This window comes from Bubalus kerabau, chromosome 17 (assembly GCF_029407905.1).
Source record: "Bubalus kerabau isolate K-KA32 ecotype Philippines breed swamp buffalo chromosome 17, PCC_UOA_SB_1v2, whole genome shotgun sequence".
Lineage (NCBI taxonomy): Eukaryota > Metazoa > Chordata > Mammalia > Artiodactyla > Bovidae > Bubalus > Bubalus kerabau.
In genome coordinates, this window is record NC_073640.1 from 10,484,731 (window position 1) to 10,511,391 (window position 26,661).

General features: G+C 40.3%; 1 protein-coding gene across 1 annotated transcript; it reads left to right on the forward strand.

Moving 5' to 3' along the window:
• The first annotated feature begins 8,371 nt into the window (after positions 1–8,371).
• DYNLRB2 (dynein light chain roadblock-type 2) lies at positions 8,372–19,300 on the forward strand. Its single transcript, XM_055552764.1, has 4 exons — positions 8,372–8,526; positions 10,992–11,067; positions 17,177–17,344; positions 18,371–19,300. The coding sequence occupies exons 1-4, from the start codon at positions 8,524–8,526 to the stop codon at positions 18,412–18,414; spliced, it is 291 nt and encodes a 96-aa protein (XP_055408739.1). The 5' UTR covers positions 8,372–8,523; the 3' UTR covers positions 18,415–19,300.
• Positions 19,301–26,661: the final 7,361 nt, after the last annotated feature.

The following is a 26,661-nucleotide window of genomic DNA, read 5'->3' on the forward strand; positions in this document are numbered from 1 at the left end:
TCACCGAATGCTTCTTCACCTTTGACAAAAATCAGCTGGGAATATTTGTGTGGGATTATTTTGAGGTTCTCTCTTCTGCTGCATTGATCTATATATTTACCTCTCTACCAACATAATCTAGTCTTGATTATTGTAGCTATATATCTTGAAATTTAGTACAGTGGTTTCTCTAACTTTATTCTTCCTTTTCAGAATTGTCTCTGCTGTTATATTTTGTTTTTCAATACAAATATTAGAATAATCTTCTCTGAATCTTCAAAAAATTTTGCTGGGATTTTGGCAGGAATTGATCCTGTACATCAGTTTGGAGAGAACTGGCATCCCTTCATTTACTTTGATCTTCCTTTTCTTCAATCAGCAGTTCATAGTATGAGGCATACAAACCCTATGCAAGTTTTGTTGTATTTACACCTGAAGATTTCATTTCTACAAGTTGTTTTCATAGATTCAATGGCATTTTCTACATATTCAATAATCTCCAAATAGGGACAGTTTTATTTCTTGATTTTCAATCTTTTGAAAATCGTTTGCCTTTTGGGTCCTTTTCTTGCTTTACTGCACTGGATAACTGGTCCATCACTGTGTTAAGGAGTAGCAACAGAGGACATCCTCTCTTTTTCCCAATTTTTGGAGAAAAGCTTTTGTCTTTCAGCATGAAGTACATTAACTGTAGCTTTTTACACACTCTTTATAAAGCTACAGTCCATGGGGTTGCAAAGAGTCGGATATGACTGACTAACACTTTAGGAAGTTATAGAAATTCCCTTTTATTCCAAGTGTGCTGTTTTTTGGTTTTTTTTAATCATGAATTGGTATTGAATTCTGTCAAATTCCTCTTTTTGCATCAATTATTAATCATGTGATTATTTTTTCTTCCTTAGTCTGTTAACTATTGACTACTGACTGACTATTGAATGATGAACCAAACTTGCATTCCCTGGGATAAACTCCAGTTGGTAATGGCTTATAATTCTTTATAATTGTTATTTCTATTAGCTAATATCTTGTTAAGGGTTTTACATGTACACTCATGAAAGATACTGGTCTATAGTTTCCTTCTCTTCCTTTGTTAATACTCTTTGTTTTTTATAACAAGATAATGCTAACTTCGTAAGATGAATTGGTATGTCTTCCCCCTTCTACTTTTGGAATGATTGTGTATAAATGATATTAATTAGTCTTTAAACATTTTGCAGATTTCTTTGGTGAATCTCCAGTGGAAATTTCTTTTGGGGAATTTTCAAATTATAAATTCAATGTCTTGAATAGGTACACAGCTATTTAAATTATGTATTTCAAACTGGGTTTTTGTGGCAGGTGATTTTAAGGATTTGGTCCATTTCATCTAAACTGTAAACTGTATGCATGCAAAGTTGTGCATACTATTCCCTAACTTTTTAAATCTCTGCAAAGTATGTAGTGACATTCCATGTTTCATTCTGATACTGCTTATGCGTGTTTTCTCCCATTTTTGTCTTTGTCCATCTTTCTAGAAGTTTGCAAATTTTATTGATATTTTCCAAGTACCAATTCTGATCTTCTCTATTGTCTTCTGGTTTTAAATGTTTGATTTCTGCTCTTATGTTTATGATTACACTCTTCTGCTTCCTTTGGTTTTTTGTAGGTTCTCGATATGAGAGCTCGCTTTAAAATGTTTTACCTTTTCTAATGTAATAATTTAATGGCTATAAATTTCCCTCTCATCATTGCTTTAGTTATATCCCACAATTTTGATATGTTGTATTTTCATTTCCATTCAGTTCACTGTATTTCTATTCTCTTAAGATCTCTGTGATTCCTGCATTATTCAGAAATGTGTTGTTTATTGTCCAAATGTTTGGAGATTTTAATATTATCTGTCATTGATTTCTAACCTGACTCCACTGCCCCTGGAAACATACTCTGTTTGATTTTAGTTCATTTATATTTGTTGAGGTTTGTCTTATTGCCCAGGATGGTATATGCTCTGTGGGTACATGAAAAGAACATATATTCCACTGGTGTTGGTTAGAGTGTTCTGTAAATGTCAAGTAGATTCTGTTGGTTGATAATGCCAAGTTCTTTATCACTGGTAGTTTTTGTTATTCTTCTATCAATCATTGAGAAAGGGGTCTTGAAGTCTTCAATTGTTATTGAAGATGTGTCTATTTCTTTTAATTCTGTCACTTTCTATAGTTTGCAGCTCTGTTGTTTGATGCATACCTTTTTAGATTTGCTGTACCTTCTCTGTGGATTGATCATTTTATCCTTATTTCCTTTTATATGTGGTAATTTTCTTTGCTGTGAAGTCTATTTATGAGATATTAACATTCTTGCTTATTTGGATTAATGTTTACATGGTATTTCTGGCTCCTTAATGGAAGTGACTAGAGAGCTAATAAACACAGCTGGAGGTGTCTCTCCAGGGTTTGCCTGTCCACATGAAGGTGGCTGGTTGCTAGTAGTTGGCTAGAGTACAGTGGTTATTTTCAAAGTGTTTCCATCTTGCTGGCTGGCCCTTCCTGATCCTTGGACTCAAGAGTAGGGTTTTGGATTTTTTGTTTTTCATTTCTGTGCCTATCGGCATTTCTGCATTACCAGCTTCTTCAGTTCCTAGTCTGGGATATAGGAGGCAAAAAAGAAACCCAGGTAACTTACACTCATGTCATTCCTTGGGTCCCAAGGTCCCTGGGCAATCTGCCTGATTTACTCCATCTGTCAAAGTCTTCTTGGGTTTGTACATATAATTTGCATGACTTTTAGTTATATTCCATGGGAAGAATAAGGAAACATACATCTACTCCATCTTTCAAAAACAGAAATCACTGGTCATTTTTTGAAGAATTCTGACAATCTCTCCATGTGCTTAGTCTGTATCCATTTAATGTAACTGTTGATAAATCAGAATTTAATTCTACAATTATATCTTTTTTTTCTGATTGTTCCATTTGTTTTCCATCCCACTGTCTGTCTTTCTCTTTTAGGTTATTTGAACAATTTTTAGTACTCCAGTTTATCTATTATGCTATGGTGGCCTGCTGCTGCTGCTAAGTTGCTTCAGTCGTGTCTGACTCTGTGTGACCCCAAAGACGGCAGCCCACCAGGCTCCACCGTCCCTGGGATTCTCCAGGCAAGAAGTCTGGAGTGGATTGCCATTTCCTTCCCCAATGCAGGAAAGTGAAAAGTGAAAGGGAAGTCACTCAGTCGTGTCCGACTCTTCGCAACCTCATGGACTGTAGCCTACCAGGCTCCTCCGTCCATGGGATTTTCCAGGCAAGAGTGCTGGAGTGGGGTGCCACTGCCTTCTCCGATGGAGGCCTGGTGTGCTGCAATTCATGGGGTCGCAAAGAGTCAGACACAACTGAGTGACTGAACTGAAATAAACTGAACTGAATGGAGTTTTGGGGCTTCCCTGGTGGCTCAGAGGTTAAAGCATCTGCCTCCAATGCGGGAGACCCGGGTTCGATCCCTGAGTCGGGAAGATCCCCTGGACAAGGAAATGGCAACCCACTCCAGTATTCTTGCCTGGAGAATCCCATGGATGGAGGAGCCTGGTAGGCTACAGTCCACGGGGTCGCAAAGAGTCAGACACAACTTGGCGACTTCACTTCATTGTATTTGTATAAATTTTTATTGGTTCCTCTATGGATTACACACCTCACTTCAGAGTTTACTTAGAAGTACTACTTGAACACATCAAGTAGAATGTCAGGATACATCCCTTTAGCCTCCCTACTCTGTGTTGTGATTATTTTACACATTGCATTTACATACTTTTAACAATGTTTTGTTTTCAACCATCAAAGATATTTAGAAGACTCAAGAGGGGGAAAAAATGTCTATTACGGAGGTCACCAAGTTTTTCAGCGAAGATCTAGACAGTAAATATTTTAGGCTTTTCAGGCCATACAATGTGAAGGTAATGATTGGAAATGACCATGTGGAAGCTTCTGGAATGTGGGCAGTGTTCTATCTCCTGACCTGGTTGGGGGTTACATAGGAGTTCACTTTGTGGTAACTCACTGATTGTATATTTTCTTTTAGGCACATGGCCTGTGTTAGTAACTCACCAATCAACTTTTGTGCACCAAACTGTCTTGTGTGTTATACCTAACAATGAAAGTAATTCTGAACTAAATAGACTAGAGACCTTTTGACTGTATTATCAGGAAAAAAGAAGGGGTATATAAAGTACATGGTTCTCTTATTGCTCCCTTCAGTCCTTTCTTTGAACAAAATTAAAAACCAGGAAATAGTAACAATTTTCCCTCACCCCTAAGATACTGAGACTATCTACTGGGTGCAGTGCACAACGATGGAAACTGCTTGCTGGAGCGATTAGTTTAAAAATGGGAATTGTGAAAAAATGAGATGAGAGGTAGATAAATTACACTAGATGAACATTTTAAGTGAATAACTGGAGAAGAGGAATAAGAGAACAAAGGGAAAGATGTTCTTTAGTGAGAAAGTCAGTGATACAAATTATAGATTTTTTTTCATAGGGAGGGCATGAAGGAAAAGGAGGTTGAAGAGAAAGTAGTCAAGAAGGGAAAGAGGACAGAAATAGGGAAGGGAAGTAAGGAGGGAAAGGCTAGAGAAAGAGAAAGCTGAGAAAGAGGGAAAGAAGGGAGTAAAGGAATGGAAGAAATAAGGAAGGACACTAAAGAAAGGAAATGACACAGAAAGTAATGTGGCTAAATGACCCATAGTGGGCACCTGACACAAGCCAAGTAGTTCACCCACACGATATCTTTGACACCTCACATAAACTCTGTGAGATACTGTCTTTCCTATTTCATAAGTGAGGAAACAGAAGCTCTTAAAACTTACTTTACTCACAGAAACACACCTAGAAACATCACCCTGCTGCTGCTGCTGCTGCTGCTGCTGCTGCTGCTAAGTCCCTTAAGTCATGTCTGACTCTGTGCGACCCCACAGACGGCAACCTACCAGGCTCCCCCGTCCCTGGGATTCTCCAGGCAAGAACACTGGAGTGGGTTGCCATTTCCTTCTCCAATGCAGGAAAGTGAAAAGTGGAAGTGAAGTCACTCAGTTGTGTCCAACCCTCAGCGACCCCATGGACTGCAGCCTTCCAGGCTCTTCCGTCCATGGGGTTTTCCAGGCAAGAGTACTGGAGTGGGGTGCCATTGCCTTCCTAGCTGCATGTAACTCCAAATTCTGTGCTCTAGGAAACCATTTAATTACAACAGAAAAGATTCTCTTACAGGAAGTAAATGCTTACATTACACTTGAGTCCTGAAAAGAATTACCCTAGAGGTTGCCTTTGTCCTAATATAAAGTAGAAAATGGCTGATTTTCTGAAACTTTAAATCTGTCATTCTAAAATGGTACTGGGTCAGTTATAATACTTACTGATGTCACTGACATCCCCTAATTCTGCTTCAGTATTAAGGGCAATTTTCAAGCAAACTGTTGTTGCTGTTGCCGTTTAGTCATAAGTCATGTCCAGCTCTTTTACAACCCCATGGACTGTAGCAGGCCAGGCTCCTCTGTCCATGGGATTTCCTAGGTAAGAATACTGGAGTGTGTTGCCATTTCCTTCTCCAAGGGATCTTCCCAATCCAGGGAGTGAACCCGAGTTTCCTGCACTGGCAGAGAGATTCTTTATCACAGAGCCATCAGGGAAGTCAAAGAATCTAGTGTACACTTTTTTGAGCAATATCACTAGAGTACTAGGAGAAGTTGTGTTTAAACTGACAAATAATGCCTTATTTTATGAGAAAATGGGCACAAAGTATACTCCTTGGCTCATTATTTAGTATTTGCCAACTGGCAGGAATGCCAGTTTCTATGTGGGATGGTACTGAAAATACCAAGATAAAACTCGAGCTCATGAAGTTACCTGGATTTCTTCAGATTAAACAGAGAGTATAAACAAATTATTAGAGAGATTCCAGCAGAAAATCATCTCACTTTCACAAAATTATATGTGAAGAACAGTAGACTTTATCTTTGCATGTACCACAACTTTGGTGGTCACTTCAAGAGTAGTTGCAAAAAGTATTATTCATTAAGTCTTTCACTTTAGTTCAAAGTTATTGAACTATAGTTAGCATTTACTGTGGGTCAAAAGAAGTGGTGAGGGGATGAACAGAAGAGAAAAAGAGAAACAGAGGTTTCCATATACTGAGCATGGGTATAGGGAACGTGATAGATGCTGCCAAGATACTTTATACAGCACAGCTCTGGATATTCATTATAGTCCCTCAAAACGCATAAAAATTAAACCATGCTACCTCCAAGGAATAATTAGAAGTGAAAATCAATACGGAGAAAATGGCTCATATTCTCCTCATTGATTTTCTGTGCACAGTGAGTCAAACTTGACTGTTGGTTGGAAGTCAGTTTGGCTACTTCTTATTACTTTTTTCAGCAGTTGGATACTCCTGCCAGTGCCTTTCATGCCGGAGTCTCTCTTTGCTCTAATCACAGCTGTCAGCTATTGAATGAGTTTGACACCCTGACTTCAGAAAGGAGGGGATTCGCGGACCACGCATACGCAGTCAGTTCCTTCATTAAAGCTGACTGACATCAGCGATAACACGGTGCACTGCCACTGATTTTTAGAAGCAAAACAAATGGCTGCACAACCAAGTAGGGATCTCCTGGATCTAAAACACCCAGAGAGCCCAAGAATCAGTGTTTATACAGTTCATCCAGTATTGCAGTATATGCCTGCACTTTTATCACTGAAAAGCATACAAGTTATCAGTGCAGAACTACATCTGCAAACACACACACCAGCTCCTCCCCAAGAATCTCAGTTGCCCATTCCAAACGACCTTGGCTGGAGTGTCAAGTTGGAGGGACAAGGCGGTATGAGTTAGCCATTGTGACTTGGCTTTTTGAGAAGCAGTAAGTTTCTCAAAGGAAAAAAAATTGAAGCAGAACTAGAGCTTCAGCGAGTGTTTCTGTACATAACCTAGTATCATAAAAGGGTAAGACTCCAAGTTGAAATGGATCATCTAGTCCCAAGCCAAGTTCAAAATTTTTCCAGGGCATCCCTGACCAGGAAGACAAGGACCTATTCAGATTCTAGATGACTTCCCTAGCAATAACCATGCCTTGTTTGGTGTAACGCACTTTATTGGAAACAAAAGCACAAACTGAGTCAGTATTACAGGGAGCCGCTATAATGGGGTCCCTATGGAGAAGCAGTCCCAACTCGACCATTTATATTTAGTGCATGCATGCTCAGTCACTAAGTCATATCCAACTGTCTTTTGATCCCATGGACCAGGCTCCTCTGTCCATGGGGTTTTCTAGGCAAGTAATGGAGTGGGTTGCCAATTCCTTCTCCAGGGCATCTTCCCCACCCAAGGATAGAACCCGTGCCTCCTACTTGGCAGGCAGATCCTTTACCACTGAGCCACCAGGGAAGACCTGTCTAGAGTTCAGTCATTTGAGTTCTCTTCAAACCCCAGGACGAGATGCCGACCCAACCACAAAATTTTCCCACTGTGCCTCGCGTACACTCTGTCTCTTCCTCCCAGACTACCAAGATACATCAATGCCCCTGGGAAGACCAAGAGACTTGTAACCATCCCTAGTTGACCTTTAACTTGTTTCCTCCCTCAGTTCCTCAAATACCCAATGGACTGCTCTTGTACCGAGATTTGCAGAAACTCAGCTCTAACCTGCCGCTTTTCAGCAACTCAGAAATGTGGGCAAATGGCTTTGTAAAAAATAAAATAAAGTTCTAGTGGGTTAAATATAACTACTGGGTAGCAGCAGCTCTACAAGTGAGGGAAGAGCAGCTTGGGGGTGAGGAGACACCAGGAGAACCTGAGACGTTATGATGGCACTTCACCTACGGTGTCGGGGGTGGGGAGATGGAATTTAATAAATATATATTTACTATATACATACTTATTGTATGTGTGTGTGTATATATATATATGTCTTCAATTAAAAAGAAATGCGCTTGGTGGGCGGGGGAACAAATGTGTCAGCCCGGCACAAGGCAAGCGCCTCAGGAACTCTGTGGGTCACAGGGCAGCTGAGTCTATACCTAATATCACCCCGGGGTCAGACGGAACCACCCCGGTTTATTTGCTCCAGAACACGTATCACACTTGGACAGTACTGCTTCGTTTCGCGCATTTTGTCTGTCTCCCGTTCTAGAATGTACCAGAGGCCCAGAGAACGGGACACGGTAAGTGGTCAATAAATCGTTCTTAAACGGGGAATTGGCGGTTACCGAACGCGTACCTCAAGGAATGACTGACTGAAACTTCGAACGACCGACTCGAAGCCTGGCCTAAGTACCTCAGTTCTCCTCAGCTCAGGTGAGTGCTGGGGGCAACGGTCCCCAGCCCCTGGCTACGGCGGCCGGGAAGGTCAAGCCAGTTCCGGGCGGAAGTGCAAGCCCCGCAGGGCCCGCCCCGCGCGCACGCAGGCCCCGGTACCCACGCTTCCGGGAGATCACTTCCTCCACTGTCTCCTAGCAACGGCTGGAAGCGTTGTTGACATCCAAGGCCGCAGTGGCGCAGGTCTGAGCCCAGAGTCTCGCCGCCCATTAATATGGTAAATCCGGGATCTCTGTCAACAACCCGCCCGCCAAGGGTGCCGACAGGCAGGGTCCTTTCGCTGCCCAGTTCTCGGGGCCGCAGGGAAGGCTAGGAGCTCCAGAAGCTTCTTGGAGGGGCGGCACGGAGACGCTGGAGGGACCAGAGGGGGCGACCGTGGAGGAAGGGAAGATGTGTAGATGGCGGAAGCTTTCTTGGGGAATAGATATCTTGGGGTGTCTTCTGGGAGTAATACTTGAGGAGGAAGAATATCGAGAAAGAGATACGGAAGGGATGAAAGATCCTGAGGGGAATGAGTAATCTCCTCGACAGCGAGGGAAGTTTGAAAGGGGAAGAGGCACCATGGAGGAGAGAAAAATCACCCCGAGGGGAAAGAAAGACATGCGACAGGGAGCTCAAGGGAATGGAGAGGGGCGAGAAGGAGGAGCTGTTGAGGAGAGAAGAAAGAAAAATAAAGAGAAAAGAGGAAGTAGGGATGGGAGAAGGGAGGCGAAGAAAAGGAAAATGGAGAAAGAGGAAAGGTCGAAAAAGAACAAACCAAAAGTGTTTTTGGTGTGTGTGTGTGTGTGTGTGTGTGTGTGTGTGTTTTAAAGGAATGAAAAGGTATTGGCGATGGGAATTAAGAGACTATATCAAGAGGGCTCAGAAATCACGAAAGGAAAAAACACCTGGGAAAATAGAGAAACAGGCTGGGTCGACCAGGGAGAGAGAAGTAAAACAGAAATAAAGAGGTCAGCAGATCTTGTAAGGAGCTGTAGACGTTGTCCTATAGATGGCACAGAAAAAGTATTTAATCCCCTGTACAGGTATTATGCTTTAGTGCAGTGTTTCCCAAAGTGAGATGCAAACATGAGTTGCTACTTTAAGATGGCTCAGAAATACCAAAAACCACAGAGTGAATCACATCAGAGAAAGTTATTCCTCTTTCATTTTTTTCAGCCTCTAGACTATATCCAGGAGAGACTTTCTGGCACTTTTAGGTCCTTTTAATACTTTGCCCACCTCATGCGAAGAGTTGACTCATTGGAAAAGACTCTGATGCTGGGAGGGATTGGGGGCAGGAGGAGAAGGGGACGACAGAGGATGAGATGGCTGGATGGCATCACCGACTCAATGGACATGAGTTTGAGTGAACTCCGGGAGTTGGTGATGGACAGAGAGGCCTGGCGTGCTGTAATTCATGGGGTCACAAAGAGTCAGACACGACTGAGTGACTGAACTGAACTGAATGCCACTATCATCTATCATCAAGTAGTTTTGATTTTTCACCTGAAGTGCAAACCTCAGGCTCATAATTTTCATTGGAGTAGAATTTAATAATATGTTCTCTCTTTTTTTATGATTATTTCTGCCTGTGACAAATGATACAGGATTTGCATTTGTGGTAGTGATGTATAGTTTCCTTTTAAAATGCATTCATTTAAACTTTTAGCAGTGAGATAATTCTAAAAATGTGCTGGGTGAATAATATAGATGTTATTTATAATGGCAGAAATTGAAAAGCTGGTACACGAATGCCTGAAATTCAGAAAACACCTGCTATAGTGGTGGAAAGAGGAAATAAGTGCTCCCGCCCACGTTAGGGTCAAAAGAAAACTGAGTCAAAAGAAAACTGTCTTTTGACAAAAGTAACATAACATTCACCCATACAATGTTGTAAACAAAATTATTTTATAAACTCTCATCAAAAGACTCTGCAGAATACTGTTTGAATTCAGAATATCCAGTGATTACTCTGTTATGAAAAATATGCAGGCTGGAAAAAAATATTCTTTAGTTTAGCATTTGTAGAAGGAAATAAACTGGTACAATATAGTCTATGCATAAGATTCAGAAAGCTAAATTTAAAACCCAATAATGGGATTATAACATTTATGGTTGAACATTCAGCATGCCCTGAGATCCAGGTTGTAGTTACCAATAGAATCCTGGGATACATTGTTTTCACAGAATATTTTTAATTTAATCATCTGAACTCCCAGTTAGATGACATTTACAACTGAGAATATGATTTTTTATTAAGTGATGCTTTTAGAAGGAAGGAGGCCGTAATATAGCTCTATAAATATTTTTTTAAATCTATAATGTAGAAATGGGATTTTTTGTATGAATACAGAAAGATCAATGAATGAAAGATGACCAGGAGCAGATTTCTGTTCAACATAAAGAATACTTTTCCAGTGAATAGAGACAGATAAAAATGAAGAACGCTCTTGTGAGGCAAGATTTCTGTATCAACAAAAGTTCGGGGCAAGATATTTTTCAGGGTTGTATGTAGAGAGTCTTATATAAGTTTGCATATGGGTCTTGACAGTTTCAAAGCTCTCTTCCAAAAGCTGAGATTTAACATCCAATACCTTAGTTTAAGGAGACAGAGGAATAGGGATCTTTCTAAACATTACTCTTGTTAGGACTGGGATCACCATGAAGACTCTGGCTAATTTTTTTCCTGATCTCTTCCAGGCAGAGGTGGAGGAAACCCTAAAGAGGATCCAGAGCCATAAAGGGGTTATAGGAACAATGGTTGTAAATGCAGAAGGTAAATACATCACAGGCTGCCTTCTTGACACGCAGAAGCAGACCAAGAGCCTTTTTGTTCTTTGAAGTCTTAGGCAAACATCTTGGAATTTTAAGTCAGAAGTATATCTTACATATTTTAGCTGAATCATTTACTTATCAAACATCTATTGAGTGTCTATTAATTATATGCCAAGCACTCTGCTAAAAGGTAGGGAAATAAAAATTTTAATGTATATATATTCCTAAGAAGTGCTGTACATTGTCTAATTTTTAAAGCTTTGGTAAACTCTCTTCTAACATTTCAGGAGGAGCTATAAAACTATTACAATGAAGATAAGAATACCATTGTTGGCAGTTTGCTTTCATTTTGAAATTGTAAAGCGTACAGAGTTTCAATCTTCATTTGAAAAGAAACTGTTCCTTCACCATAGTAAATGAAATCTTTGAGAATTAATTTTAATGTAATTTATAGTATAGTCTTCATGGTTATAGTTAAAGGAGGGCCAATACATTTCCACCTATGAAATCTGTAGACGTATTCCAGAAACTTGCCTATTAACAGTCCACAGAGCCTTCTCTCTGGCACGTTGTTCCATGCTCAGCTATGGTGGCAGCCTCTTAAAGGCTTCTGCTGGCTTCATTGCTAATTCAGGCATCTGTAAGGGCGAGAGGTGCCACAGATCCCAGAACGTTAGTTGAAACAAGAGTAGCTACTTCACATAATTCATGGTATAACCATGGAATTGGCACACTGCCAACTCAGTGCTTGGCAACGGACTCTCACAGCTAATCATTATTATGGAGCAAATCCATCAATAAATATTTATTGAGCAACTACCCACTGAAAGTCTGTTTAAGCTCTCAACTTCAATCCCTTATTATTAAAAATGGAAAATAACCTACTTTACTGATGATTGTGACAAGTAAGTGAAATAATAATTGTCAAGGGCCAGGCACAATACCCAATACTTAACAGAATTGTAATGAAGTAGTTCTGTGAATGTGGAAATTTTTAATTTATTTATACAGATAAAATATTTGATGTGTTTTACAAAATAATAAAATTTAAAAATGCTCAATGTCAAGAGAATGTCAAGTAATAAATTCACCCAGCTTGAGTGATCAGGAGGGAGAGGTTTTAACATCAGCCTACAGGTAAATCAAGAGCTATGCCTAATATTTCCAGGGGGCCATCCAGTCTGAGTCCATTGTTCTGGTTGAGCTGATTTTAGTTCCAGGCATTTGCATAAGCTCTATCACACCCCCTAAGATTTGAAGGACTTCACAGAGAGGCTGTATTTGTTTTCTTTGGCTGCCATAACAAAGCACTACATACTTAGTGGCTTAAAAAGATTAGACGTTTATTCTCTCTCAGTTCTGGAAGGCTAGATGTTGAAATCAAGGTGTCAGTGGTCCAGGATCTCTTCAAAGAAGCATCCTTCCTTGCCTCTCTCCCGGCTTCTGGTGAGTTCCAGCAATCCTTGCTGTGTGTTTGCTTGTAAACGCATCACTCCCACCTCTGCCTCCCTCATCATGTGCGTTTTCCTCTTCGTACTCTTTTTCCTCTTCTTATAAGGACCCCAGTCATTGGGTTAGGTCCCACACTGATCTAGTATGACCTCACATCTTCAAAGACCCTATTTCCATATAAGATCACATTCTGAGGTTTAGGGGAGGCTTGAAATTTGGAGGGGACTCTATTCAACCCATCTGGTGGCTCAGACAGTAAAGAATCTGCCTGCGATGCAGAGGACCTGGGTTCGATCCCTGGTTCAGGAAAATCCCCTGGAGAAGGGAATGGCCACCTACTCCAGTGTTCTTGCCTGGAGAATTCCATTGACAGAGGAGCCTAGTGGGCTACAGTCTATGGGGTCTCAAAGAGTCAGATACAACTTAGCGACTAACTCAGGTACATTCATTCACCAATCCTGACACTGAGGACAATGTATCTAATGGCAGACTTAGTCTAAAGTTCATAATTCTGGCAATATGCTTTAAATGTCGGAAAAATATCCATACCTTTTGATCTGTAATTCCACTCCTGGGAATTTATTTAAGGAGTAATGAAGAAAAGATTTAGGTGCAAAGGATCTCAGAGAGGCATCATATATAACAGCAATAAAGCAAAAGTCACTCAGTCTTGTCTGACTCTTTGCAACCCCGTGGACTATACAGTCCATGGAATTCTCCAGGCCAGAATACTGGAGTGGGTACCCTTTCCCTTCTCTAGCAGATCTTCCCAACCCAGGGATCGAACCCAGTTCTCCCACAATAAATACACAGACAAATAAGCAAATAAATCTCTCCCAACAGTAGGGAAATTTTTGAATTAATTATGTAACATTTACTTTATGAACCATTACTATATTTAAAATGTTGAAGAATATTTAGAGTCATGAAAAACTACTCACAATATTAGATGAAAAAAAAGCAGGAAACGAAGCAGTACCCAGTATTTTTAAATCCTAAATACAGCCAGGCATACATACACACTGAAATATGGAAGAAAAGGCAGGGATGTGTTAACGGTGATTATCTCTTGAGCAGTTGAATTAAAAATGACTTTTATTTTCCTGAGGTCTCTCAATTAACACTTTTCTCATCCAAGGGTAACACAATATTATTTTTCATACTCATTAACTTCTAATTAACCTCTACTAGGAAAAGGTTGTGTTAAGGTTCGGGGCACTTTTCTGAAAGCCAAATCAACCTTTTTGCAAAAAATATAAATGAGGGGCTTATTTTTATGGTCAGATTATTAACAACCAGAGTGTATGACAAGGATGTTTACTAATAGCATATGGTATAAGTTGTGTGACTCGAATGAAATGAAATACTCCATCTCAACAGCCTACTCAAGTTTAAATGAATTTATTAAAAGTGCCATTTATTACAATGTAGCTTTGCAGCATTCAGAAGTCCCATGAAATTTAACACTGTAAATATTTGACTAAGCTGCTGTTTGTGTGTTCTTGCTCTCTACCAATGGTTTTAGTTGACTAATTCCCGGCAAATCATTTTAACAGTTTTTTAGGTTTTTGATTGTGGTGAGGTAAGCCTTCTACCATGTTATACATTTAAACTCATCCTCTGCCATGTTCAGCAGAGTCCTTTGGTTTCACTATTTGAAACATAGACTTATCCATGACAATGAAATGAGCTTATCAGTTTAACCCAATGCTGAGGGGTGTAGGTTTTTGTTAGATTCTTTGTTAACATTGGTTCCCCATTTATAAAATAATTCATTGTTTACCATATTACAGTCCTGATCACTGAACTAGATACTGGTGAACATGCATATTTGTTTCCTAGACAGTCATATCCGTTGTATATTCTTATGTATATAAGCCTGATTTCTGCAGGCTCTTAATTTTAAATATTCTTGACATTTCTAACAATCCATCATTTGGATTTCATTAGATTTTATCCAGCCATCCAGCCATTTCCTTTTATTTTTGAAATATAATCTAGCACCAAAATACAAGTGTACAGTTGAAGAGTGCCACCTTGGTGGGATCATAAAGATTCATATTTTTAAAGCAGTGTCGTAAATTTAGGAATATTGGATTTATCCTCTTTGTTCTAGAAGTTACATTTGAGGAATTTATCCTACCCACATGTATATACAAATGTGAAATGGCATCCACACAGACATATTCTGTCGCCTTGTTTATAAAAGGCAAAGATTGGGAACAGCCCAAATGCTTGGCGGGAAGATATATTAGTTACGTGCATTACAAAGCATCCATTCAACAGACGCATTATACAGCCATTAACGGGAATGCCCTAGCCTTATGTGGACAGGAGGCAACAACTTTCCAAGTGTATCAAATGGAAGAAGTTAAGGTACAGAATAGAGAATGATACAGTTAAAGAATACAAACATGAACATACTCAAATAGACTTAGACTATCTCTGCAAGGACACCAAAGAAACTGAGAGCAGTGGTTACCTCTCAGAAGGAGAAGTGGGTGCATTTTATACCATGTGCTAAAATTACTTCCTAATAAATTATTTTTTAATTACCTCACATGGTCCCAAGCAAGAACTCAATAAATATTTGTTGATTGATATTTTTTCCCCAAGGGTCCACAGCGATATGAAGAACTCCAAGAGTTTCCACGGTGCACACTTATTATTCAGGAAGGCTAGGTCTATTATTTATTGACTTGGATCATGAATAGACTGACTAAGTAGGCCCGAGCATCTGATTCATAATCTTGTCATCTGCACTTTAAATAATTTATTCTACTTGTATTTCTTTTTTGACACTGAGCAATGCAGACTTTGTAGATAGTCACTCTTCGTGATGCAAAATAAAACTGTTTGGTCAAAAAGCGCCCTTAAAAGGTGGAGGAGTGCTTGCTCCACTTTCAGTCTCCTGCTTGGTAAAGACACATACGTGATGGTTCGCCAGGTGTGAAAGACAGAACTGACTTCTGGAGAGAAAGTGGCCAGCAAACAATAATACAGAAATTAACAAGCTTTCTATGAAACCTTATTTACTGAAAAGATTTTCCTTATAAATATTGTCCTCCTCATCTTGTTTGGCAAGACCTACTCTGGAGAGAATAGATTTCTTAAAGGGGAAGGAAATTAGTCTGTTTCAAAGTCAGAGTCGAGGCTCTCAAAAGGTTTTCATGAAAAACAAAGTCCCAAGTTAGAAGCACTCAGACCAGTTTCTGGAGCTACATTCTCTGAGGGAAAAAACCAAGAGGGCCACCTTAGCCTTTTTTATTGATGGGCCTTCATTTGGGTTCCTGAGGAACTTGACAGCAATCCCAGATTCACCTTCATGTGTCCCCCAAAACTCAAGGCACATTTGCAAATCAAATCCTTGGAATTCCCTGGCTTATTTGGTAGTTTTCAAAATAATATGAAGGTCGGCTCTGATTAGATATGATATATGTAAAACAGCTAGCACGGCACCTGTTCCACAATAAGCACGGAGTGACCTGAAGAGAGGCTGGATGGATTTGAACGGAATGAAATTATACTCGCATATTTGTCTGGCTAGGTTTTTTTCTGCTAAATTAATAGCTTCTGTTTTACACTCATAATGAAACAATAGAGCACACAAGTAGCCAAATCTAATCACGCTTAAATCAAGAATGAGTGCAAACCAGGGCATGCCCAGCCAAACTACAGCATCTTTGTGGCTGTGTTTTCTAGCATAAAAATTAAGGTTTGCAAAATACTGTATGAGGAAGTTACAAAGAAATTCTGAAAACCCCTTTTGATACACTCTCTAGCAGGTGCAGATACCCCCTTCTATCTCTGTTCTCAGGAAACTAGCACCATGTCATAAGTGAACTTTTCACAGCTTCTCACAGTGAACTCACCTCACTGTAGACAGGATGCTTGCTGCTGCTGCTAAGTCGCTTCAGTCGTGTCCAACTCTGTGCAACCCCATAGATGGCAGCCCACCAGGCTCCACCATCCCTGGGATTCTCCAGGCAAGAACACGAGAGGGTTGCCATTTCCTTCTCCATTGCATGAAAGTGAAAAGTGAAAGGGAAGTCGCTCAGCCGTGTCCGACCCTTAGCAACCCCATGGACTGCAGCCTACCAGGCTCCTCTGTCCATGGGATTTTCCAGGCAAGAGTACTGGAGTGGGGTGCCATTGCCTTCTCCAGACAGGATGCTTAGGGGAATGCATTTCATATAGAAACATGTTACTACTGAAATAATCAATTAACAACTTCCAAAATATTTGTATACAAAAGTGTTCATCACCATTAGGTACAAAAACAAAAACACACAACCTAACAATCCTATAGTAGGGGGTTGATTATATTATATTGTATCCAAAGAATAGTAAAGTCTAGAGCCATTAAAAATAATGTCGATGGCACCGTCAACAAGGAAAACTTGTATGCTGCCCTTTGAATGAAGAAAAAAGCAACAGTCAAATCTACTTTTATAATTTGATCCAACTAAATTTTAAAATCCATGTGGAGGCAGAAAGATTGGAAGGAAATAAATTAAAATTGTTCCAGTGAGTAATATGAGTCATCACTTTTTCTTCCTTTTTAAAATGACCAGTATTTTCCAGTATTTCTATGATGCACCTATTACTTTTATAAAAAGAAAAAAAAATGCTTAACCCTTAATTAAATCTTGTACTAGGCATTCCCATTCGAACAACCTTGGACAACTCAACAACAGTTCAGTACGCAGGTCTCCTTCATCAGCTGACCATGAAAGCCAAGAGCACCGTCCGTGACATTGACCCTCAGAACGACCTAACTTTTCTTAGGATCAGATCCAAGAAACATGAAATCATGGTAGCTCCAGGTAATCTGGCCCATTTCATGTCACATTTCAGGCATCTTTCTACTTTACTGGATAAAGGCTTTGTGTCTCAAAGGATGGGGATTGTGGGTCTTAACATACACTACGACACATCATGTTCCTCAATTGTAAAATGAAGTTTGATTCTGAAAATTCCTTGAAATTAGTCAAGAAGTTGGATTTTGCCCGTTTGTACCTGTTGTTAGTAAAACGTTTAGGAGGTATGGATTTCCTGTTACGTGAACTTAGCACACGGACCTCCTGAAGAGTGGGAGAAATGTCTCCTATCCAGGGGATAAAGCAGAGGGTGGGTCAAAGGTCTGTTGGGTCTCAAACCTTCCCTGGGGTGGAGCCCATTCACTGGGGCCACTAAAAGCCAGCCGCCACAGAAAGGCTTCTTTCCTCGAAGGAGGTGCATTCACTATGTTAGTGGATGTCAGTGTAAAACAGGACTCATGTTCCTCAATCTAGTCTAGAGCAAACTTCTCTATAATGCAGCTGTAAAATCAGAGTCGCCCACAAACTAAATAAAGCTTTACCTGCACCTGTGTTCTCACACAAGGCGCACATTAGAATTGCTTGGAGATCTTTTTAAAAATTTTTACTGATACCTGGAACTCCACCTCAGACCAATAGACTCTGGGGCTGGGCCCAGGTAGCTCAACAGGTGATTCTGACGTGCAGCCAGGCTGGCAAACCACTGGTCTACACAAGGTCGAAGCAATGTGCTGAAGAGACAAGCAGATGAGCTGAAGCATTCTTTTATTAAATTTAATTTTTAGGGTAGCCTAACACATAAGATGGGCTCCCCTGGTGGTTCAGTGGTGAGGAATCTGCCCACCACTGCAGGAGATGCAGGTCTGATCCCTGGGCCAAGAAGATCCCTTGGAGTGGGAAATGGCAACCCATTCCAGTATTCTTATCTGAGAAAACCCATGGACAGAGGAGCCTGGTGGGGAACAGCCCATGGGGTCGCAGAGAGTCAACCAATTTTTAGGGTGGATTAACTTTGTCCATCTCTCTCCACAGATAAGGAATATCTTTTGATCGTCATTCAGAATCCATGTGAATAGACCTGCAACAGCCAAATTCTGCCCTGTGATGCCAGGCTGAAAACACTTCACTCTCTAAAGATTCCTGAGATTATAATCCAATCCAAGTGATCTTTTGGACAGTCCTTTCTATTTTTACATTTAAACTCTTTACATGTCTTATTTAATCCCTTTTGAATGTATTATAAATTTGTGATTTAACTATATAATAAATAAGTTTCTGAAACAGTAGTAAAGATTAATAAAACTAAAAGCTGGTCTTTGAGAAGATAAACAAAATAGACAAACCTTTAGCCAGACTCATTAACAAAAAAAGAGAAAGAATCAAACAAAATTAGAAATGAAAAAGGAGAGGTTACAACAGACAATGCAGAAATACAAAGGATTATAAGAGACTATTATGAACAACTATATGGCAATAAAATGGTAACTTGGAAGAAATGGACAGATTCTTAGAAAAGTTCAATATTCCAAGACTGAACCTGGAAGAAATAGAAATTATGAATCCAATTACAAGCACTGAAATTGAAGCTGTGATCAAAAATCTCCCAAAAGACAAAAGCCCAGGACCAGATGGCTTCATAGGAGAATTCTATCAAATGTTTAGATAAGAGCTAATGCCTATCCTTCTAAAACTCTTTCAAAAGATTTCACAGGTAGGAACACTTCCAAACTGATTTTACAAGGCCACCATCACCCTGATACCAAAACCAGTCGAAGACAACACACAAAAAGAAAACTACAGGCCAGTATCACTGATGAGCATAGATGCAAAACTCCTCAACAAAAGTTTAGCAAACAGAATTCAGCAACACATCAAAAAGCTCATACACCATGATCAAGTTGGGTTTATTCCAGGGATGCAAGGATTCTTCAATATATGCAAATCAATCAATATGATACACCATATTAACAAATAGAAAGATAAAAACCATATGGTAATCTCAATAGATGCAGAAAGAGACTTTGACAAAATTCAGCACCCATTTATGATTAAAACTCTTTTAAAAATAGGCATAGAAGGAATCTACCTCAACATAGTAAAGGCCATATATGATAAACCTACAGCAAACATTATTCTCAATGGTGAAAAACTGAAAGCATTCCCCCTAAGACTGGGAACAAGATGAGAGTGTCACTTTCACCACTGTTATTCAACATAGTTTTGGAAGTCCTCGCTATGGCAATCAGAGAAGAAAAAGAAATAAAAATAATCCAGATGAGAAAAGAAGAAGTAAAGCTCTCACTGTTTGCAGATGACATGATACTGTACATAGAAAACCCTAAAGATAGTATCAGAAAATTACTAGAGCTCATCAGTGAATTTAGCAAGGTTTTAGGATATAAAATCAATACACAGAAATCACTTGCATTTCTATATACTAACAAAGAAAACTCAGAGAAATTAAGGAATCAATCCCATTCACCACTGCAACAAAAAATAAAATATCTAGGAATAAACTTACCTAAGGAGACAAAAGAACTGTACACAGAAAATTATAAGACACTGATGAAAGAAATCAAAGATAATGTGAACAGATAGATATTCCATGTTCTTGGGTAGGAAGAATCAATTCTGTGGAAATGACTATACTACCAATGCAATCTACAGATTCAATGTGATCCCTATCAAATTACCAATGACATTTTTCACAGAACTAGAACAAAAAAATTCATATGGAAATGCAAAAGACCCTGAATAGCAAAAGCAGTCTTGAGAAAGAAGAATGGAGCTGGAGGAATCAACCTTCCTGACTTCAGATTATACTACAAAGCTACAGTCATCAAGACAGTATGGTACTGGCACAAGAATAGAATTATAGACCATTGGAACAAGGTAGAAGCCCAGAAATAAATCCATGCACCTATGGGTACCTTATTTTTGACAAAAGAGGCAATAATATACAATGGGGCAAAGACAGCCCCTTCAAAAAATGGTGCTGGGAAAACTGGACAGCTACATGGAAAAGAATGAAATTAGAACACTTCCTAACACCTACACAAAGATCAACTCAAAATGGATTAAAGACCTAAGTGTAAGACCAGAAACTATAAAACTCTTAGATGAAAACATAGGCAGAACACTCGATGACATAAATCAAAGCAAGATCCTCTATGGCCCACCTCCTAGAGTAATGGAAATAAAAACAAAAGTAAATAAGTGGGACCTGATTAAACTTAAAAAGCTTTTGCACTGCAAAGGAAACTATAAGCAAGGTGGAAAGACAACCCTCAGAATGGGAGAAAATAATAGCAAATGAAACAACGGACAAAGGATTAATTTCCAAAATATACAAGCAGCTCATACAACTCAATAGCAGAAAAACAAACAACCCAATCAAAAAGTGGGGGAAAAACCTAAACAGTTATTTCTCCAAAGAAGACACAGATGGCTAATAAACACATGAAAAGATGCTCAGCATCACTCATTATTAGAGATATGCAATCAAAACTACAATGAGATAGCACCTCACACCAGTCAGAATGGCCATCATCAAAAAGTCTACAAACAATAAATACTGGAGAGGATGTGGAGAAAAGGGATCATTCTTTCACTGTTGGTGGGAATGTCAATTGACACAGCCACTATGGAAGATGGTATGGCGATTCCTTAAAATAATGGGAATAAAACCACCATATGACCCAGCAATCCCACTCCTGGGCATATACCCTGAGTAAACCAAAATTGAAAAAGACACAGGTATCCCACTGTTCATTGCAGCACTATTTACAAAGCTAGAACATGGAAGCAACCTAGATGTCCATCATCAGATGAACAGATAAAGAAGTTGTGGTACATATACACAATGGAATATTCAGATCAGATCAGTCGCTCAGCCGTGTCCGACTCTGTGACCCCATGAATCGCAGCATGCCAGGCCTCCCTGTCCATCACCATCTCCCGGAGTTCACCCAGACTCACATCCATCAAGTCAGTGATGCCATCCAGCCATCTCATCCTCTGTCGTCCCCTTCTCCTCCTGCCCCCCATCCCTCCCAGCATCAGAGTCTTTTCCAATGAGTCAACTCTTCGCATCAGGTGGCCAAAGTACTGGAGTTTCAGCTTCAGCATCAGTCCTTCCAAAGAAATCCCAGGGCTGATCTCCTTCAGAATGGACTGGTTGGATCTCCTTGCAGTCCAAGGGACTCTCAAGAGTCTTCTCCAACACCACAGTTCAAAAGCATCAATTCTTCGGCACTCAGCCTTCTTCACAGTCCAACTCTCACATCCATACATGACCACAGGAAAAACCATAGCCTTGACTAGACGAATCTTTGTTGGCAAAGTAATGTCTCTGCTTTTGAATATGCTATCTAGGTTGGTCATCACTTTCCTTCCAAGGAGTAAGCGTCTTTTAATTTCATGGCTGCAGTCACCATCTACAGTGATTTGGGAGCCCCCCAAAATAAAGTCTGACACTGTTTCCACTGTTTCCCCATCTATTTCCCATGAAGGGATGGGACCAGATGCCATGATCTTCGTTTCTGAATGTTGAGCTTTAAGCCAACTTTTTCACTCTCCACTTTCGAGTTCCTCTTCACTTTCTGCCATAAGGGTGGCGTCATCTGCATATCTGAGGTTATTGATGTTTCTCCCAGCAATCTTGATTCCAGTTTGTGTTTCTTCCAGTCCAGAGTTTCTCATGATGTACTCTGCATATAAGTTAAATAAGCAGGGTGACAATATACAGCCTTGACGTACTCCTTTTCCTATTTGGAACCAGTCTGTTGTTCCATGTCCAGTTCTAACTGTTGCTTCCTGACCTGCATACAAATTTCTCAAGAGGCAGATCAGGTGTTCTGGTATTCCCATCTCTTGAAGAATTTTCCACAGTTCATTGTGATCCACACAGTCAAAAGCTTTGGCATAGTCAATAAAGCAGAAATAGATGCTTTTCTGGAACTCTCTTGCTTTTTCCATGATCCAGTGTATGTTGGCAATTTGATCTCTGGTTCCTCTGCCTTTTATAAAACCAGCTTGAACATCAGGAAGTTCACGGTTCACATATTGCTGAAGCCTGGCTTGGAGAATTTTGAGCATTACTTTACTAGCGTGTGAGATGAGTGCAATTCTGCGGTAGTTTGAGCATTCTTTGGCATTGCCTTTCTTTGGAATTGGAATGAAAACTGACCTTTTCCAGTCCTGTGGCCACTGCTGAGTTTTCCAAATTTGCTGGCATATTGAGTGCAGCACTTTCACAGCATCATCTTCCAGGATTTGGAATAGCTCAACTGGAATTCCATCACCTCCACTAGCTTTGTTTGTAGTGATGCTTTCTAAAGCCCACTGGACTTCACATTCCAGGATGTCTGGCTCTAGGTGAGTGATCACACCATCGTGATTATCTGGGTCGTGAAGATCTTTTTTTGTACAGTTCTTCTGTGTATTCTTGCCACCTCTTCTTAATATCTTCTGCTTCTGTTAGGTCCATACCATTTCTGTCCTTTATCAAGCTCATCTTTGCATGAAATGTTCCTTTGGTATCTCTGATTTTCTTGAAGAGATCCCTAGTCATTCCCATTCTGTGTTTTCCTCTATTTCTTTGCATTGATCGCTGAAGAAGGCTTTCTTATCTGTTCTTGTTATTCTTTGGAACTCTGCATTCAGATGTTTATATCTTTCCTTTTCTCCTTTGCTTTTCACTTCTCTTCTTTTCACAGCTATTTGTAAGGCCTCCCCAGACAGCCATTTTGCTTTTTTGCATTTCTTTTCTATGGGAATGGTCTTGATCCCTGTCTCCTGTACAATGTCACGAACCTCATTCCATAGTTCATCAGGCACTCTATCTATCAGATCTAGGCCCTTAAACCTATTTCTCACTTCCACTATATAATCATAAGGGATTTGATTTAGGTCATACCTGAATGGTCTAGTGGTTTTCCCTACTTTCTTCAACTTAAGTCTGAATTTGGCAATAAGGAGTTCATGGTCTGAGCCACAGTCAGCTCCTGGTCTTGTTTTTGCTGACTGTATAGAGCTTCTCCATCTTTGGCTGCAAAGAATATAATCAATCTGATTTCAATTACTCAGCCATAAAAAGGAATGTATTTGATACAGTTCTGATGAAGTGGATGAACCTAGACTCTATTATCCAGAGTGAAGTAAGTCAGAAAGAGAAATATAAATATTGTATTCTAACACATATATATGGAATCCAGAAAAATGGTACTGAAGAATTTATTTACAGGGCAGCAATGGAGAAACAGACATAGAGAATAGACTTATGGACATGGGGAGAGGAGAGGAGAGGGCGAGATGTTGGAAAGAGCATCATGGAAACTTGCATTACCATATGTAAAATAGCCAATGGGAATTTGCAGTGTGGCTTAGGAAACTCAATTACCAATGACATTTTTCACAGAACTAGAACAAAAAAATTCATATGGAAATGCAGAAGACCCTGAATAGCAAAAGCAGTCTTGAGAAAGAAGAATGGAGCTGGAGGAATCAATCTTCCTGACTTCAGATTAGTTGATACAGGGGCTCTGTATCAACCTAGAGGGGTGGGATGGGGTGGGAGATAGGAGGGAGGTTCAAAGGGCAGGAAATATATGTATACCTATGGCTGATTCATGTTGAGGTTTGACAGAAAACAAAATTCTATAAAGCAATTATCATTTAATTAAAAATAAATAAAATTTTACTGATACCTGTAACTCCACCCCAGACCAATAAAGTCAAATCTCTGGGGCTGGGCCCCAGGTAATGGTTTTTTTGTTTTTGAAAGCTCAACAGGTGATTCTGACGTGCAGCCAGGCTGGTAAACCACTGGTCTACACAAGGTCCAAGCGATGTGCTGAAGAGACAAGCAGATGAGCTGAATTCATTTATTAAATTTAATTTTTAGGATAGCCTAACACAATCCCAAAGAAAGGCAATGCCAAAGAATGCTCAAACTACCGCACTATTGCACTCATCTCACACGCTAGTGAAGTAATGCTCAAAATTCTCCAAGCCAGGCTTCAGCAGTACGTGAACCGTGAACTTCCTGATGTTCAAGCTGGTTTTAGAAAAGGCAGAGGAACCAGAGATCAAATTGCCAACATCTGCTGGATCATGGGAAAAGCAAGAGAGTTCCAGAAAAATGTCAATTTCTGCTTTATTGACTATGCCAAAGCTTTTGACTGTGTGGATCACAATGAACTGTGGAAAATTCTTCAAGAGATGGGAATACCAGACCACCTGACCTGCCTCTTGAGAAACCTATATGCAGGTCAGGAAGCAACAGTTAGAACTGGACATGGAACAACAGACTGGTTCCAAATAGGAAAAGGAGTACATCAAGGCTGTATATTGTCACCCTCCTTATTTAACTTCTATGCAGAGTACATCATGAGAAACGCTGGGCTGGAAGAAGCAAAAGTTGGAATCAAGATTGCGGGAGAAATATCAATAACCTCAGATATGCAGATGACACCACGCTTATGGCAGAAAGTGAAGAGGAACTCAAAAGCCTCTTGATGAAAGTGAAAGTGGAGAGTGAAAAAGTTGGCTTAAAGCTCAACATTCAGAAAACGAAGATCATGGCATCTGGTCCCATCCCTTCATGGGAAATAGATGGGGAAACAGTGTCAGACTTTATTTTGGGGGGCTCTAAAATCACTGCAGATGGTGATTGCAGCCATGAAATTAAAAGACGCTTACTCCTTGGAAGGAAAGTTATGACCAACCTAGATAGCATATTCAAAAGCAGAGACATTACTTTGCCAACAAAGGTCCATGTAAGTCAAGGCTATGGTTTTTCCTGTGGTCATGTATGGATGTGAGAGTTGGACTGTGAAGAAAGCTGAGCACTGAAGAATTGACGCTTTTGAACTGTGGTGTTGGAGAAGACCCTTGAGAGTCCCTTGGACTCCCAAGGAGATCCACCCAGTCCATTCTCATTGCAGTCCATTCTGTTCTGCAAGGAGATCAGCCCTGGGATTTCTTTGGAAGGACTGATGCTAAAGCTGAAACTCCAGTACTTTGGCCACCTCATGCAAAGAGTTGACTCATTGGAAAAGACTCTGATGCTGGGAGGGATGGGGGGCAGGAGGAGAAGGGGACGACAGAGGATTAGATGACTGGATGGCATCAACGACTCGATGGACATGAGTCTGAGTGAACTCTGGGAGTTGGTGATGGACAGGGAGGCCTGGCGTGCTGCAATTCATGGGGTCACAAAGAGTCGGATACGACTGAGGGACTGAACTGAACTGAACTGAACTGAACACATAAGGTGGGCTCTGCTGGTGGCTCAGTGGTAAGGAATCTGCCTGCCAATGCAGGAGATGCAGGTTTGATCCCTGGGCCAGGAAGATCCCTTGGAGTAGGAAATGGCAACCCATTCCAGTATTCTTGCCTGGGAAAACCCATGGACAGAGGAGCCTGATGGGGAACAGCCCATGGGGTCGCAGAGAGTCAAACACGACTTAGTGACTAACCACAAGAAATTTTTAGGGTGGATTAACTTTGTCCATCTCTCTCCACAGATAAGGAATGACTTCTGATCGTCATTCAGAATCCATGTGAATAGACCTGCAACAGCCAAATTCTGCCCTGTGATGCCAGGCTGAAAACACTTCACTCTTTAAAGATTCCTGAGATTATAATCCAATCCAAGTGATCTTTTGCACAGTCCTTTCTATTTTTACATTTAAACTCTTTACATGTCTCATTTAGTCCCTTTTGAATGTATTGTAAATTTGTGATTTAAAGTTCTGATAGTTATGCCATCTCTCTTTTTTTTTTTTTTAATTGGCCAAAATGTTTGTTCAGGGTTTTCCATAAGATGTCATGGAAAAACCAAATGAACTTTCTGGCCATACCCAAAACTGAAGCATTCTGCTGACAAGGCAGACTTCCTTGTGACAGTTCTTTTAGTCTAGAAGTAAATATTCAGCCTCCCAAATATTCTTTGGAAGGACTAATGTTAGAGCTGAAACTCCAATACTTTGGCCACCTGATGCGAAGAACTGACTCATTTGAGAAGCCCCTGATGCTGGGAAAGATTGAGGGTGGGTGGAGAAGGGGATGACAGAGGGTGAGATGGCTGGATGGCATCACCGACTCAATGGACATGAGTTTGGGTAAACTCCGTGAGTTGGTGATGTACAGGGAGGCCTGGCATGCTGCAGTCCATGGAGTCACAAGAAGTTGGACACGACTGAGTGACTGAACTGAACTGAACGGCCACCAAGAATCAGAAGTGTGATTTTGCCCATTTCGCTGACATGCCCAGGAGATTCAGCAGAGTCCTGTGGGGTGGAGAGGAAGCAGGGTGTCCC

Excerpts from the sequence above, each read along its gene's own strand:
- DYNLRB2 (XM_055552764.1), top strand. Across the intron at positions 11,068-17,176 it reads AATGGTTGTAAATGCAGAAG|GCATTCCCATTCGAACAACC; the intron begins GTAAATACATCA and ends ATCTTGTACTAG. Across the intron at positions 17,345-18,370 it reads TGAAATCATGGTAGCTCCAG|ATAAGGAATATCTTTTGATC; the intron begins GTAATCTGGCCC and ends CTCTCTCCACAG.